We start from the raw sequence: 16,356 nt of genomic DNA on the forward strand, positions 1-16,356 counted from the left end.
TGTTAAACCAAAGTTAGCAAACCCCCAAAACACCCACTCGACTCTCGAGTGATATCGCGCACAACCTCAAACGACACCGGTGGAGGCGCCCGCGAGCGGATTCGCAATGGCACACGCGGTCGGTCTGCAAGCGCCTCTTTTGGGCGCCCAAGGACGGTTCCAACTACGTCAGAAATCCTTGCTTGGCTCAGTTTCGGCCGTCCTCAAAGGCTCAAAGACATCGACTCGGCCAATTGATAATGACTCGGTGGAAACGCGACAGCTCCACTCTCGTATTGGCAAGTCCAATGCGCTCGCAAAGCCGCGTAAGCTGATACTGCATCTAGCCATGTTCAATCCTACATGCCAGCACTTGAGGAGAAAATACCGATGAATTAACCTTAATCATGCCTTTGTCATTGCGGCCCGTCCGCGTGGCGCATCACTTACAAGTCGAGTTGCACACAGAAATAAACCCACTTGGCAACGTACAACAGAAAAGGACGGAAAGAAGGCACTGCACTGCCATTCTACATACTTACTTGATTCATGCCGAGACACCTTGCTAGCCAGCTAGCCAGCTAGCCAGCCGTTTTACGAGGGACCAAGGTGGCAAACGTGAGACCTTTGTGGTGCCTCTGAATCCACGCAACTTGATCGACACGAGATACATATGCTACACACATATATAAGGAACTTGGCGCGATTCGTTACCCCAAAAGACCAGGCGCCGATATAGAATCGGACTTGTTTCCCATTTGCACTTTTACTAATTACCCCCATGGCGAACAAAACAGAGGCAGACATCAACATGGTGGAAAAGTCTCAGCCTGTCCCTCCCCCAGCCTACACACTGCGCACGACGCCAGAAGGACTGCAGACGGTCAAGCTTTGGATCCGTTTACTATCCGCCGCCATCTGCACAATCCTCATCGGGGTGGGAATCAAGCTCGGCGATGTCCCAGGCGTCATCATCATTCTACTTTCACCCGCAAGTATCCCCTCTCCCAAAAGTGGCTGCCGCTCGGCAAAGTGTTTCTTCTAACGGCAGGCAGGCCGGTGCAACTCTGATCTGGAATGTGGCCATGATTATGGTTCGATATTTTCGCAAAAACGGGCAAGACATTCACCCGGGAACTCGCGTCGGCATCGACCTCATCGTTTGGCTGGGGTTCGGCGCCGTTGCCGTCATGATGGCCGCGACGTGGTCGACATGGGACACCAACATGGCCGAGAGGTACTACGGCGGCGCCAACTTTGTCCTGGTCCAGATGGCTGTTGTTCTGGCAACTATTGAAGCGTTGGTGCTGCCGGCATCCGTTGGCATCGAGCAAGTCCGGCTAACGGTTTCAGATTCGTCCACATTGCCCTGTTTATCATCGCATGCCACGAAACCCACGTGCACAACCGATATAAAAAGTTTATCCGCAAGGTGAGGGCTGCTGAGAAGCACGCAGTAGACGGGGGGAACAAGGAGGAAATTTGATGCCGTGGTTTCCATCTTCTTTTGTGTGTGTGAGCACAGCAGAATAAGCTAGAGTAGCAGACTCATTGTGTGAATCGTGTGTCCCCGCTTGATAGTGGATGGCATCATTCGTGGTTCGCATGAATCTCCCGTTGGCCCCTCGTTGTGGTGAGAGGCAGGAAACATATAACCAGATCTGGGACTGATTAGCACGCCCTTTGCTATGACATACTGTAGCACATTACTATAATTAATGATTAGGCAAGCATATTCTACCGCCGACTGTAACCAAAATGACACAGAGTACACGGTCCGGTATGCTTTGGGAGTACTCCGTAGTGTACACAGTTGCCAGCCCGCGTTGGTAAGAAAATGACAGGTCAGGTAAAAAAAGAAACCTTCATCTTGTTTATTCCAACTGTAGCAGTGTGGACTGATGTTCTTTTGCAGTGTAACGACGAGCTGGATAGCCTGCCATTGAACATTGATGATGATGTTGCTCCTTTCCCAAAGCCCTGAGATTCGCACTTTCTATCTTATAATTATCATCATGAGCCATTGAATTCTGTTGCCGTTGAATAAACTGCCCCTGCATACCTAGCTGTGGTCGTAGCAATAATTTCAATCCTGTTCAGCAATGGCAGTCCACACGACATGACATGTTGAAAGCTAAAGTGTATTTCCCCCAGCCACCTTGGTTGTTGAGTCAATGTTGGGCAGTATATCGTTATGTAGTATGTACAATAGCCCAACTTGGCCCGGGTTCTTTACGACACAGAGCAGTTCGCTCCGAGTAGCAGCGGTTTCGAAGCACGTCAGAGTACCGTACCTAGGGAGTTGCGTGACTGTGGCCGCCTCACATGTCGTGTAAGTGGTCTGGACTCTGGTGTTGGTTGGTGGACCCAGCCAGTTGAGGCCTTTTCGTTGTGCCACATTCCGGAACAAGCCGTCGATACATACATGTGGGCAGTAGCGTTGGATTCGTTCCATTTGTGATACACTTGACAACTGCGCACTTCCTGCTTCAGTGCAAAAGTTACCATGCCATGGGGATAAGCGAACCCATCTGCGCCGTCTTGTTGCATCGCCAGCGTCGTCATCAGCCGCGACAGCCGCGGAGAATTGAGTCGACTGGTGCTACTTTTCATTATCAAAACGTCCTTGCCTTTTCCCGTGTGATTTTATCCATTGTGGCCTGTTGTCCAGCTGCGAATGTCGATTATAAAATCCCCGCGCTCTCCGCATCCGGATTATCGTAGTACATGCCAGTATTTACAAATAGAATACAGGATGGAAGGATTGAGAACATTGGATAAAACTGCCTAATTAAAAAAACGCCGGCAGTACTACTTCGGCGCGCGTTATTGGGGTGAGTGATCAATCAATCGATGGCATTAATTCAGCTGGCTCCTGCCTCAACCTCACCGCCACAGCTCCAGACCCCACTATTATCGGAAATGCGGCAGGGGCAACAGGGGTTCATCTCGGTCCCTCCTCCAGATGCAAAGGCACCGGCCTACCAGAGCGGCTGGAGACGGCCCCGCAGACCCGCCCGCACCCTGCATGCACCCTGCTCAAAACTCACCTCCCGGCATCGCCTTCCCGACGAACCAACCGCACCTCAACTCTTCAGCACTCTGTCATGCTTTCTCAACGCCATTTGCTCTCAGGGTGCCGGTGGCGTCGCCGATACCAAGGAACCCGCCCTCTTGAGGTGGTTCCTTGGAACGCATGACATCTGTGCGTCTCGCGTACGAGCTGAACACCAATATCGTCATCGCGGGGTGGCACGGGGTTGACCAGGAGCGGTAGTGGTTCGTCCCGATGCGGTTGTCTCACATGAACAAAGGTAAAGTGCATTCACTACAGCTATACTCTGTACACGCAGGTCATCTAATCGTGTTGTGTGTATACACTGCACATTGTACTGCCCTCGCCTCTCATCGATGGAAAAACATCCACTACCATCGACCCTCGCTGCTCAGTCCCTGCTCAGCCTGCTGCTGGGCATGGCGCTTGGCCTTCTCGCGATCAATGTAGTCCAAACCCTTGGTCTCGACCTCGCGGTCCACGAAGAAGCCAATGGCGCCGGCAAGGATCTCCTTGGCCTTGGCGTGGTCGTCAGGGTGGCCTGTCAAACTCGAGTATTAGCATTATCCACGCGGATCGGTGTGGTCAGATGCACGCCGACTATTCCGGACATACCGTTGCGGGCAACGTGATCCTCATACGCTTTGGCGGCCTCGAAGGCGGCAGCACCGCCGATGAGCTCGTGAGACCACTTGGCTTCGTGGGGACGGTTCGTCACCTGGTCGTAAGCCTGTGCCTGATCGGAGTCGTCTTGAGCACTGGTTAGCTTTGTTTCGACGACAGGATGCCCTTGCCACTGCAGAGAGGAGTTGAAAATGCTCACTATCAAACCAACCCATTGTCGCTGAGATGAAACAAACGTAACGTGGATATGCTGAGAGGAAAGCTTGGTGGGATGCGTAAATGATGAGAAAGGGATGTGACGGGCAGGGACAATGGGAGCCGCTGGGCTTTTTATAAGCCTCATCTCAGGAGACCAAACATCCATCCAGGGACCATGCGGGGCACGGAGTAAACGCCCACGTAGCAGCTAAGCCTCTCAATGACAGATGCAGGATAAGCAACGGCACCGAGGCCGAGGGCTGGGCCCCGCAAGTGATGTGATGTGAACTTTTTGGATCTGGCGTGTTGGCGTCATGTGGGCGGTGGTGGACCCTGGACTAAGTTGTGTGAAGCTTCTGCTCTGCTTCCGCGTTAATGGAGCTTGCGTCATGTTTTGGATGAGCGCATGGAACAAAGGTGTTGACTTTGAATGTTCCAACAGCGTTGGCCATTGCTCTCATCCAACTCATACCGTCCGAAACACAGCCTGGGCATGGCTCCCATGATTTGCCGTGTCATCCAACCAATCGATCGCCTTTTCTTACCTTTGTTTTGCTTTTCCCAAGGCAGCCAAGATTTCGCATATGCATATAGATAAGGTTGTTGAATGCCTGTTCCCAGTTCCCGAGCTTAAATGCCGCTTTATCCCGCCAAGCTGCGTGTACAAGTATCGCTGCCGCTGCTGCCGTTGCTGTGAGAGTTGACACCTTGGTCAAAGTCGCGCTTGAATAAAACCCACTTGATCGCCTCGTCTGCAGGTACCCTCATCAAGCTCACAAAATGCACCGCTGCATAGTTTTCCATGTCGAAACCAGATAGGCCAATCCCTCCATCGTCAGCAACTTGGCAAAGCTTCGGGCGACGTCGCTTCAAGAGACTAGAAAAGAACGTGAGCATCTTGTGCTCAAGACACAAATTACAAGTACCGTTGATGAGTTTTACTGCTAATTCTAGGCCCTCGTACACCAATTCGATCCCAGTTCTCCGCTCCGGCAAGCAAGGTTTGAGCTAAATACTAGTTGCGCCAGGGTTGCAATGCTCAAATCGTGTATCGGCCGCTCAGTCGCTCTCACTCTCATGGGTTTCCCAGATCTAATGGACTGTCGAGCTCAGTGGCGTGAATATGTCCTTCTTCTGGCACCCTCGACACGGCACAGACGCCATGGCACCATCGGGTCAGTCGTATGAGCAGGAAAGGTGCTTTCATGTCTGCCGAATCCAACATTTGATGATGATGGTAACAAGTGTGGTGTATGTTCCCGACGGTGAACTGGCAGTCGTCGGTGTTTTTTTCTTTGCTCTAATCCATACCATGCTTTCAATCACCAACCAAAACGGCTTATAGTGTCCATGCAAGTGTTTGCAACACATTGGAACGCTCATCACTGGAACAGCAAAGGGCCTAGCAACACGATGAAACGTTGTAGTGGTTGAACCGAGGTTTCTAGCTACATGATTTATGCCCAGGATAAATTTCGCTTCAGGCTAGCTATCATGCGTAAATTATTGAAATTAACCCAATTTATATTAGTAACCTTGTGGGTGACTAAAGCTACATATGCACAGCTTGTGCCAGCCGTACAAATTTACAATATAAAATACCAGACTCTGGGATAAACAACGGTAGCGGAGCTGCTCCAATAATAATCCAGCATGCATGTTGACTTGTGCATTTTGCAACCATGGCCCAGTTGTGCAACCGGAAAAAACTTATCCTGCCTGCCGGATAGTGACTCGTGAGTGGCACCACACCATCTCACAAGACCAGCATTTCATTCCATTTCATCAAATCGTCCACGGACGCTGGCCCGTCATCCAAGTCGACACTCATGGCGGTCGTACGGAAATGATGACTACTCCGTACTGGACCGGATATACAGCATGCCGTGCAAGAACCAAAGACAAAACAGAGGCCCGTCCCGTCCGTTCATGCGACAAATGTCTGGTCAATCGATTCCTCGGCGGCCGACGCCGAGACATGGCCAAGCCCGTTTTCGCAGCCGCCAAAGACTTGGCTTTGTTGCGTCCATGTCTAGACTCTAGACTCTGGTGTCGTATTGCATCGCGTTAATGCATGTCTTGTCCTTGGGCCCCTTCCTTTACGAATCCGTCGAGAGGTGCGCCGTGAACTCTCGGTCCTTGGCCCGCCGCGGCCGTGATTCGCTCGCATCAGCGGCAATTCATGCCTTGTTGTCCGCGACGGGCGTCCGGAATCCCGATCTGGCCGATGAGTCCATCACCAAGTCGTGGCCGTTGTTTCCCCAACAGGCCCAGTGACCGGGCCGATGCGTCAATGGCGCAATCCTCGTGCAATGCGTCAGACGTGCCTCGTGGCATCTGCAGCAAAACGTGACCCGGGGGAAATGATGCTGAGAAATGCGAAGCGCTCTACCCTCGTTTTTGGCCATGGCGAGATGGAGGCGCATGTGTCTTGTTATATTACAAGTACATGGCCACAGCCTGTTGCAACGGCCGATGAAACGCTCTTGCTCGTGCGTGAGAATATTCACAACCCTGGCCCCTTGCCTTTAGAACATTGAAACATTGAAACGGTAATCGTTGCTCCCACGAGTAACCCTTCTTCTTGTCCATCATGGTAATCATGCTTCTCACCCTGTTGTCCATGGCTCTACGGGCCATTTCCGGCCCAACATCGTTCCACGGCCGCAGCGGCAGCAACAACATGGAGAACCTCGTCACCTTTGGCGACAGCTACACCGACGAAAACCGCTTCAACTACTTCATCCAACACCACGCGGCGCCGCCCATCGGAGAAATGCTGCCCCCAAGCAGCGACACCTGGAGCGGCGGCTACGCCTGGGGACGGCTCGTCGCCAACGCCACGGGAGCAAAATACTACAACTACGCCGTCGCCGGCGCCATGTGCACCAACAACGTCGATTCCCGCGACCTGGACGCCATCAACGGCCCCTTCCCCTCGGTGCTCGAGTACGAGATCCCTGCCTTTGAGCAGGACACTCGCTACCCCGGCCTGTACCCCGACCGGAGGCCCGACAACACCGTCTACGCGCTCTGGATCGGCACCAACGACCTGGGCATCGTCGGCATCCTCGCCGACAAGCAAAAGGCGGGCACCACCATCACCACCTACGTAGAGTGCATCTGGACCGTGCTCGACCGCATCTACAGCGCCGGCGGCCGCCACTTCGTCCTGCTGAACCAGGCGCCCCTGGAGCGAGCGCCCATGTACGCCACCCCCGAGTCGGGCGGCCTGGGCGATACCCCCGGCTGGAGCAACAAGACGGCGTACAACACGACCGAGTACGCCAACAAGGTGCTCGAGTACACGACCAGCGTCAACACCATGTACGACTACGGCGGGCCCATGTATCTGCTCGCCAAGCGGCGCTGGCCGGGCGCCTCCCTCTCCCTCTTCGACACACACTCGCTCATCATGGACGTCGTCAACAGCCCTGCGAGTTACCTCGATGCCCCGGCCGATGTCGTCGCCCCGTTCCGCACGTGTCTGCTCAACGGCTGTGTCGACTCCAAGCATCCCCGGTCGAGCTTCTTGTGGTACGTACCATCCATCTGTCACCCATTGTCCCACCGCCATTTCCTTCCGTGGCGGAAGAAGAAGAAAACATTAACAGGAATGCAGGTTTGACGAGCTGCATACTTCAGAGCGCATGCAAGAGATTTTGTCCAAAAACTTCATCGACGTTGTGCAAGGCAAGTCCAAGTATGGCACCTACTACAAATGAAATGACATGCTGTGTATCTTTCGTCGTAGCGACCAGGATATAGAGAGTGGGGAAATAGCTTAGTAAATATGAATTCAAAGCATATACTACTCTAATTCGCATCGCTCTTTAAACCAATGTGCAATTGTCGTGCCGTTTTATTATGCAGATACGTACTTGCAAGTTCGCTTCCCGTTTTAGAAACTGCCCGTTTGGGCCACCGTTCGCCGCTCACCGTTCAACGGAAGAAAGGAAACAAGAAAAAAAATTATGGGGACAGGGCACACAAGCCGCCAGTGCCTGCCTGCCCGCCTGCCTGCTTAACGCATTCTTGGACAAGTTCAAGTCATCATCAATCAATGTCAAATTGCAAAAGCAAGCAAAAAGAAAGTCTCGAATCGCTTGCCCCGTACTGGAATCGAACCAGTGATCTTGTCATTACTAGTGACACGCTTTACCACTGAGCCAACGGGGCGTACGCGCGGTTCGATGACGAGGGGAGGAGTCAATACATGTTAAGAGGGGATACCCTCTGACCCACGACGGAAATGAGGGCATACAACTTAGCAGGTGGTGTGGCCGCCACTCACGAGCAGCGGGGGCTGGACCAAACTTCAATTTCGGCGCTAGTAAGTCTGTGGGAAACTATAGGCAGTTGCCTCAAACTAAGTAGGTACTTGAGTTGGTGAACAGGCGGAAGCAGTTTCAGTGGTTTGAGCATCATAGGACCATTGATGGCTCTCGTGAGCTTTCAAGCTGCGGGCAGGCACAACATCCCTGTTGTAACAACAACAACAAAAAAGAAAAAAGGACCAGTGCAACTAGTCGCAAATAAACAGGCTCTTCAATGGCATATGATTGTCCAGGCAAGTGAGGCGGTTTCTCATGTTCAACTAGCATGCTATTTATCCCAAAGTCATCGTCCTTGTACGAAAGGAACCCGAGGCTCAAGGTTCCCCTTTGTTTCCAAAGTACTTCATGTATCGAAAAACGTAGTGCCCCCATTTCGCATTAGGTCCCTCGTTGGGCGGGGGCGCCGGTGCATATTCATCCAAGTCAATGTCCAGAGAGCGTACGGTTCGAAATCCGCACTTCTCATACATCGGCCAGGCGGGCTCTGAGGAGTGAACCCACGCAAAGACACCTTGATCGTCGCAAATGTCAGTCCCCCAGCGTAACAGCGCAGAGCCGACGCCGCGGCCTTGGTGCTTGGGGGAAACCGACAGGCCAATGACGAAAAGACATCTTGTTCCTTCTGGCATCACCTCTTCCATCCATGCCTCCAAATCAGCCCCCGTCCGAGCTTGCAGTCTTGTTATGGGGTCCGTTTCCTCCTCTCTGTCAAGCCTTTCCTTTCCATTTCCGTCAGTGGCACCTTGCTCTTTCTTCTCTTCCGGGCCTGCCTTTGTCTCTTCAGGCTTCTCCAAAGGTAGGGGTTTGCCCTCCATCTTTGGCATCTCCTCGGGCTTGAACCCTCGAAATCCCCAGTTGCACACGCCCATAATGTCTCCGCTGTCCTTGTCGACGACTTTGATGGCAATACAGCGTGGGTTGTGCAGCATACTCGGCAGGCTTTCCAATGTCATCTTGTTCATGTCGTAAGGCTCCTTGCCCATGTTTTTCATTTGGGTCTGGCGGTCATCGACAAAGGCATCCGCAGTGAGCTGGCCAATCTCTGGCACATCGTCCAAACGGACCGCTGCTAGGGTGTATGTTGGTTTGGACATGGCGAGAGTGCGGTTGCAAGGAAATTAACCCCTTGTTTGTGCGTTCTGTCTGTGAATGGGGGCCTTTACAGCTTGATTCCAGGTGGCCGTTTATAAATGCTCGCAAAACAGACCGTTTACCGACTTGCCATACGTCGCGGCCAGTTGAGTCAACCGGCGAACGAGTTACCCTAGCGTCTCATTGGTGGCGGAGAGGGTGAGAACTAGAGAGAGAACTAGGGAGTAAGGGTTCGATGGCTTGCTTCGCGGAGCAAGCGTAGAATCGTCTCGGTATATTCTGGCCCGTCGCCTTGGATATCGCCAATGGCAACTACCTTGTCTCTGGACTTGATTCCACTGACAAACCGGAACCGCGATTTGGGGATGCCTATAGCATTGCTGAGAGCTTGGACAACAGCCTTGTTGGCCTCGCCATGTCTGGGCTGGGCAGCCACACACAGTTCAATCGCCCTGTCTGTGACGGCCAATATCCCCTCGCGGTCCTTACTTGTTCCTGCTTTGACACGGAGTTGAAGCTGAACAAAGCCGACAGAGAGCGAACCCGGTTTGCTGGCTATGAATCTGGCAGCAAGTGGCGAGGCCATTAGACAAGGCACTGTCCCCAAATGTAGCAGAGCAGAAGCGACAAGCTCAAAGGGGTCAAGTATGCGTGTGCCGGATCAGCCTCCGCCCAGTGCCTCAAACCGTCTGCTGCTTGTTGGTCCGGCTGGGTTCTCCGATCCGAGTGTGAGTGTGCCCGACAAACAGGGCCGCCGGAGTTGTGGCGTCTGTTGGGTTGATTGGTGAGGGGTCAATAGTACTAGATGCATGTGATGACATGGAAGCGAGAGTCAGACTCCAATTTTTGGGCCAAGATACGGAGGATATGGGGCAGCGGCAGGGTGTGTGATAAAGTGCGCCAAGGCCAACTTCGTCGGGCTGCTGGATTCCTGCTCCTTCCTCTCCAATGGCCGAGCCTCTCATGAGGCTCTGCCATCTGGTCCTCCGTCCTGCGCCCTGCCCACGCCGCCGCATCGCTCGTTCACCTCATCCTTTGCTCCTGAACAAAGAATCCACTGAAGGAACATTGAAATGTTTGAGCCCAGCCTGGTCCGTCAACTTGGACTGCGTTGTGCGGTGCAACGACCGAGTTTGTGGCTCAGGCGTCTGAATGAGGCCCCTCCAGTGCCGCGACGTCAAGACGCGTGGTTGGCGTCCCAGCGGGGTCTTGCAGGGCCGACAGCGCGCTCCTCAGCGGCGCCAGCCCCAGTGGCACCCCTCAAGCTGTTGAAGCTCTTACCCCAGTGCCGGCCTGCCCTGTCCATGTCTGGCCGTGGCCCGCCTTCCCTGCTCAGGTGCCATGTCCCAAGCTGCGTCTGGCCGTCGCCGCACCCCTGTCCGTCGAGTAGGCAATCAACTTTTGCATCATCGACATCATCTGCTCGTCTCTTCCGCCCCCGTGTGAACGCGGCCCAACGCCATCCCATCAGTCCTCCGTCAAGCGCCATGGCCTCGGCGTACAGCGTGTACCATGGCGCTTCCAACGGTTCCCCATACACCATTACTGCCATGGGTCGATGGTCCTGTCTGAACAAAACTCTGCCTCGTAAGCTCCCCGGTAGCATCGCGAGCTTGGTGTGATGAGCCAGTTTCACTGACCATGGACCAGCTGCCGACAAAATCAAGGCCCTTCACGTTTACGACTTCGACAATACGTGTATGTGCTCCCCCGTGTACGGTCTGCGTCGGCCGTCTAGCGCAAAGCCGGCCATGCTAATCATTCGTTTCCAGTATTCAAAACGCCGCTGCCCAACCCGGCTCTTTGGGCTGGTCAGACAATAGGACTCCTGGCTACTCAGGAAGCCTTCACTAACGGCGGATGGTGGCACGATAACCGTATTCTCGCCGCAACGGGCGAGGGTCTGGAGAAAGAAGAGCCTCGGGCATGGGACGGATGGTGGAATGAAAAAATCGTCCAACTTGTTGAGCTGACCATCAAGCAGCCTGACGCTCTATGCGTCTTGTTGACTGGTCGCTCCGAGAAGGGATTCAGCGAACTGGTCAAAAGGATGGTTGCCGCCAAGGGTCTCGACTTCGACATCGTTTGTCTCAAGCCGCAAGTCAGCCCGACGAATCAGCGATTTCAAAATACCATGCACTTCAAGCAGCTGTTTCTCAATGCACTCATGGAGACTTACAAGGGGGCTACTGAAATTAGAGTATATGAGGACCGGCCAAAGCACACGAATGGGTTCCGCGAGTTTTTCAGCGAGTACAACCGTCGACAGAACGCCTCCCCAACCCGTGGCCCTATCGACGCCGAGGTAATCCAAGTAGCTGACACTTCAACCACGTTGGATCCAGTCATGGAGGTTGCCGAAGTGCAGCACATGATCAAGTTACACAACAATTCCATTATGCGGCAACCGATGCACCTACGACCAAACAGACTGCAGATCAAGAAGACCGTGTTCTTCACGAGCTACATGATAAATTCCGAGGATAGCAAGAAGCTCATGAAGCTTGTCCAATTACCATCAGGGCTAGCCGGCAACGAGCTAAAGATCCATGCCAACAATATCCTGATTTGTCCGCGGCCCTGCCCCTCGAGCATTCTCGACAAAGTTGGTGGCATGGGGAGCAAGATGTTGTGGGAGGTAACAGGCACCGCGTGTTACGATAACAGCATCTGGGCGGCATGCGTGCGACCTGTTCCATCCACAGCAGCATATCATACAGACAATCCTGTGCCATTAGTGGTACTAGCCCTCAGGAAAGGTGCGCGACCTGTGGATGCTGGCAGAATTGAGCACTGGCAGCCGTTGGCAGCCGGGCAATCTTTTGTTTTCGAAACTACAGTAGGCGAAAAGGTCATTCTGCGTGTCGAGGACGAAGATCCCAGAAAGGACGAGTACGAGAGTTTATTTGCGAACAGGCATTCCAAGAGAAAACATGTTGGCGATGACGGCAGGGTTGCTAACAGCACACACGGACAATACGGTGGTCGTAATGAATCAAGGGGTTTCCATTCAGGCAGCCGAGGGGGAGGTCGTGGCAGAGCTAATCCCTCTCGAGGCTTCCGCGGCGGTGCAAGAGGAGCAGGCAGGGGTGGTGGGAGAGGCAGAGGTGCTGGTTATCACTACCGATCCCTGGACGATGTCGAGCCTAAGAATCAGCAACCCGGATATGGCCAACCAGTTGGCTACGACGACGCCCACCCACATCTGAACCAGCCGCAATCTCAGGCTCCGCCAACAGGTCCGAAAGCATCTCTCGGTCGTGGGGGATCGTATCAAGGACGAGGGGGCGGCCGTGGAGGTGGTCGAGGCGGTGGACGCCCCATGGGCGGAGGGCAGGCTGCGAACAACACCGACCTGCAAAACTACTACTAGTAGGGGAAATGAAGCCATGTTTTATTCGGGATTTCATGTATATCGGCCAAGGGAAAGAGGTGCGTCGAGGTTTTATTATTTTGTTTTCCGGGCGTCAAGGAGTGCTTCGATACCATCGGCCTCTGAAAGGAGCACATAGCGGAATCAGGGGATAATACAAGAAAAGAGTCACACGCGTAAAATACGCCAGTTTACGATAGTTTGCTTCCGCATTACAATTTTTTTTAGAGTAGTAAATGCGTCTATGATTGTTAAAGGGGCGTATTGTCTTCATCTGCAAGAGGTGCTCGGGGCATGTGATTAGACGGCTTTTTCACAATGCGTATTACTGCAAACCGCCTTGAGAGGATTATATTGCCCAGTTTTTAGTTTTTTTTAGTTTAGTTTTTTTCGTCATTGGCTTTTAGACGACCCGTATCATCTGTATAGGGTTTTTGGGGCCGCAACATTTCCGAAGTGCACAGACGTCCACTTACTCGTCGTCACTGTCGTCGTCTTCGTCGTCTTCTTCCTCGGCATTTTCCAACCATTCAATCAAGACCTTGCAATTCTCCTTTAGCGCAGCCATTCCATCGCCCTCGGCTGCCCTCTCATCTTGCCACCAACCGAGAATGCCATCTTCCTCCAGGATATCCAGGGTATACAGCTGCTGAAGCATTGCCGCCAGCAGGGTACTCAACTTGGCTTGCTCGGGATTCTTAATCTGCCGGAGTGCCTTTTGCGTAGCGAGAATGTACTCGGCCTGCTCTGTCTCCTCGCCGCCGACGCCGACTTCGTCGATAAAGGCCGTCGCGCCCTTCTTCGAGGTCAGCGCCTTCTCTGCCGCCTTGGTGGGTTCTAGGGAGCCGTGCTCCAGCGTCAGAAGCTCGGCGGCGCGGCGAGCAAAGGCCGTGGCCACGGCCTTTCGCATCATGCCATCGGAGGCGTCGTTGGCAAGACGCAGCCCCATGAATTCAAGCTTGGCGCCGTCAAAATCCCTCGTCTCGCCACGGAGTGTGTCCAAAAGGCCGTGTACCGCGTCAGCGTGGAACGACAGCTTGCCGGTGGAGTCGTCCGAGGCAAACGATGAGAGTCGCGACCGCGACGAGGAGGCGGCCCCGGGGGACAAGAAGCGGCCGTCTTCGTCGGCGTCCGAGTCCACATCAGAGGACAGTGTGGAAATTGACGACGTGGAAATGTTGAAATCGGCAAGTGAGTAGATGAGCGACCGTTGCAGACGCGAGGCGTCCCGTTCGTCCAAATCGTCCTCGTCGAGGTCAGCAAAGGCAGCGGCATTTGTGCTGGCACCGAGAAGCTTTGTGTCTCTGGAAATCGGCTCTCCGGAGAGTGTCAGAGCTGACAAGATACTGTCCTTGCTCAGCGCAATGTTGTCGTCAATCCGAACTCCAGAGCCTACCAGGGAACCAGGGGACAATGTGCAGCTCTTGCCAATGGATACCCAGTCGCCAATAATAGAGCGTGATATTCTCGTTCCTTCTGCAATTGTGGTGTTATCCCAGACTGCCGAGTCCTCCAGTACCACGTTGGCGCCAATCTTGCAGCCTGTGCCGATAAAGCAGTTTGATATTTTGGACCCCGGTCCAATGGTGGTGTCCCTGCCAATGACGGTGTTGGCCATGCGGGCGTCGTGTGTATGAGAAACGTTGTGCTCCATCACGAGTCCGTTTGCATGGCGCTGGTACGTCTGTTTCGGCACAAGATTATTCTCTGGAATGAATGGGAAGGTCCATCGTCCCAGAATATCACGGCTGATGGCATCGTACATCTGAAGGTTGCTTGCACGGGCCGCGTACCCATCCTCCAAAATCTCTGCGTAAATCATCTTGCCGTTCAGCTCCCAATCTTTCAAAACGCCGTGAAGAAAGTTTCTGCGGGGGAGCTCGTAGTCGAAACTTTCCGACCACAGTGCCAATACCTCTGGGGTGCAAATATCAATATGCGCGTCGATGAGGTCGGATCGAACTTCGAACTCGGTGGACAATTCGTCGGGGATGGCTGGGTCAAGTGCCAGGTAGTGGTCGCTTTGCAATGGGGTCATTTCGTCGTACTGCAGACATCGCTGGTTCTTGGCGTCAACTGCAAAGATCGGCGTGATTCCATTTGTCTTGGTACGGTGGTCCTCGTCGCCACCACTGCGCAGGACAACCGTCATGATATTGGCGGCGCTGGTCTCTCTTCGTTTACGGTGTGCTGCCAGGACCCCATCCAGCATGAAATTTGAAACCAAGTCTCCATGAACCACTAGGAAGTCACCGTCGACAAGGGATCGCTTGTCCAAATCTCGTAATATGTCACCAACCGACCTCGCATCTGACAAACGTACGAACTGGACAACCGAGAAGGGGCATGATCTCGACGTAGGAGCCCATCTGGACCGGCTGATATAATCTTCGACTTGGTCTGTGAAGGCACCGCAGTAAATGTACACTTCGTTGACGCCGTTCATGGCCAGGAACTCGAGGGTATACTCGATGATGGGCGTGTTGCCCAGTGGTAACAGACACTACCACCACGTGGATTGGTTAGCTACTTGGGTGAGGTGCAGGCATTTCTACCCATTCATCCCAACTTACTCTTGGCTTGTCTATCGTAAACGGCCTGAATCTGTCCTGAAATGAGTCGGCAAGAATCTAGGCAGAGCAACACCATGTTAGCCTGGAACTTGAGCCATCATTTGAGCATGAGCCCCGCCATCCCACGTACGACTGCTTGCAAGGCATCCTCGCCTTTGCTCTCGGCGCCAGACTTGGCAGGCTTCTTGCCCTTGGCCGCGCTGTTCTTGCCCTTGTGCGACATGGCCGGAGCGACAAGATGGAAAAGTTGGAAGTTGGAGGATGAACAGAGCTTGAGCGTGGGGTGAGAGGGCCTTTGCCAGCCCCAGTCCAGTCCTAGAGACGAGGTGACTCAATGCAGGGTTGCGGCCCGCAACTTTGCCCACCTCGGTGGCCTTGGGTGTGCGACCTCGGATGGCTACCCTATAGCATCTGCGATTGATGGATTTTAGACTGGATATCCTTGCGCCCCGGTAATCCATAGTATTATAACTACGGAGTAGGTCTCAACATTTTCAACACCTGGCTTGGTACGCCCAATACTCATGGGGCCTCATTTGTCCTTGGAAGGTTGGAAAGTGAAGACGCCGACTATCTGCGTTTCAACAAATGATCAATCGATTGATGCGGGGCAACAACTTGATGGCATTTTGACTTGTTCAAAGTATCTCCCAAATTGGGCGGCAAACGCAGTGCGTCAACTCATCAGCTGGAGCTGTCTAGAGTGAGTTTTGGGCGCACATGATGCAGCCGAAGGGTTAAAGAAGACGACGAAGAAGAAGCCATCAAACACTGGCGCAAGGCATCATTGGACATTGTGCATATGCGTCGCGGCAGGCTGAGCCGGAGAGTCGCGTATTGATTCTCAATCCCAATCCCGTGTCCCCAATGTGGTTTCACGCAGCGCAAGGCGCACACCGCCACCGCCCAAATAAGAAGTGGTCGACAGCCTTCTTTTTCGTTTTTTCTTCTTTTTTTGGTCTGGTTGCGTGTGGTTGTCCAGAATACACACATACATCGGTCTGCCTCGGAACGTTGGGTTTGAAGGGGTCTGAAGGGATTTCCAACACCAACATGGCCAACGGGGGAGACTAGCTTCAACCTGAAAATGAGAATCCGACTCTAGTCACAGCCCAGGGTCTGCAT

At 53.4% G+C, this 16,356-nt stretch overlaps 6 protein-coding genes and 1 non-coding gene across 7 annotated transcripts; 4 read left to right on the plus strand and 3 right to left on the minus strand.

Moving 5' to 3' along the window:
• Positions 1-760: 760 nt before the first annotated feature.
• Positions 761-1,465, plus strand: G6M90_00g043200 (uncharacterized protein; the record flags this gene model as incomplete). The annotated part of the gene is made up of 3 exons (XM_066130318.1): positions 761-970; positions 1,035-1,279; positions 1,333-1,465. 3 exons carry the CDS (start codon positions 761-763, stop codon positions 1,463-1,465), a joined length of 588 nt encoding a protein of 195 aa, XP_065986564.1.
• Positions 1,466-3,405: 1,940 nt separating this feature from the next.
• On the minus strand, positions 3,406-3,873 carry G6M90_00g043210 (uncharacterized protein; the record flags this gene model as incomplete). The annotated part of the gene is made up of 3 exons (XM_014692169.1): positions 3,406-3,575; positions 3,650-3,784; positions 3,858-3,873. The coding sequence occupies 3 exons, from the start codon at positions 3,871-3,873 to the stop codon at positions 3,406-3,408; spliced, it is 321 nt and encodes a 106-aa protein (XP_014547655.1).
• Positions 3,874-6,449: 2,576 nt separating this feature from the next.
• aes1_1 (Acetylesterase) lies at positions 6,450-7,581 on the plus strand (the record flags this gene model as incomplete). Its single annotated transcript, XM_014692170.1, has 2 exons — positions 6,450-7,393; positions 7,479-7,581. 2 exons carry the CDS (start codon positions 6,450-6,452, stop codon positions 7,579-7,581), a joined length of 1,047 nt encoding a protein of 348 aa, XP_014547656.1.
• A 382-nt stretch (positions 7,582-7,963) lies between these two features.
• Positions 7,964-8,035, plus strand: G6M90_tRNA00000048. Its single transcript has one exon. It is a non-coding gene; the product is annotated as a tRNA-Thr (tRNA).
• Positions 8,036-8,507: 472 nt separating this feature from the next.
• On the minus strand, positions 8,508-9,287 carry G6M90_00g043230 (uncharacterized protein; the record flags this gene model as incomplete). The annotated part of the gene is made up of 1 exon (XM_014692171.1): positions 8,508-9,287. The coding sequence occupies one exon, from the start codon at positions 9,285-9,287 to the stop codon at positions 8,508-8,510; it is 780 nt and encodes a 259-aa protein (XP_014547657.1).
• Positions 9,288-10,772: 1,485 nt separating this feature from the next.
• On the plus strand, positions 10,773-12,658 carry G6M90_00g043240 (uncharacterized protein; the record flags this gene model as incomplete). The annotated part of the gene is made up of 3 exons (XM_014692173.1): positions 10,773-10,872; positions 10,936-10,983; positions 11,058-12,658. The coding sequence occupies 3 exons, from the start codon at positions 10,773-10,775 to the stop codon at positions 12,656-12,658; spliced, it is 1,749 nt and encodes a 582-aa protein (XP_014547659.1).
• Positions 12,659-13,130: 472 nt separating this feature from the next.
• On the minus strand, positions 13,131-15,454 carry G6M90_00g043250 (uncharacterized protein; the record flags this gene model as incomplete). Its single annotated transcript, XM_014692174.1, has 3 exons — positions 13,131-15,161; positions 15,232-15,288; positions 15,362-15,454. The coding sequence occupies 3 exons, from the start codon at positions 15,452-15,454 to the stop codon at positions 13,131-13,133; spliced, it is 2,181 nt and encodes a 726-aa protein (XP_014547660.1).
• Between the last annotated feature and the right edge of the window lie 902 nt (positions 15,455-16,356).

This window comes from Metarhizium brunneum, chromosome 2 (genome assembly GCF_013426205.1).
Source record: "Metarhizium brunneum chromosome 2, complete sequence".
NCBI classification, from domain to species: domain Eukaryota; kingdom Fungi; phylum Ascomycota; class Sordariomycetes; order Hypocreales; family Clavicipitaceae; genus Metarhizium; species Metarhizium brunneum.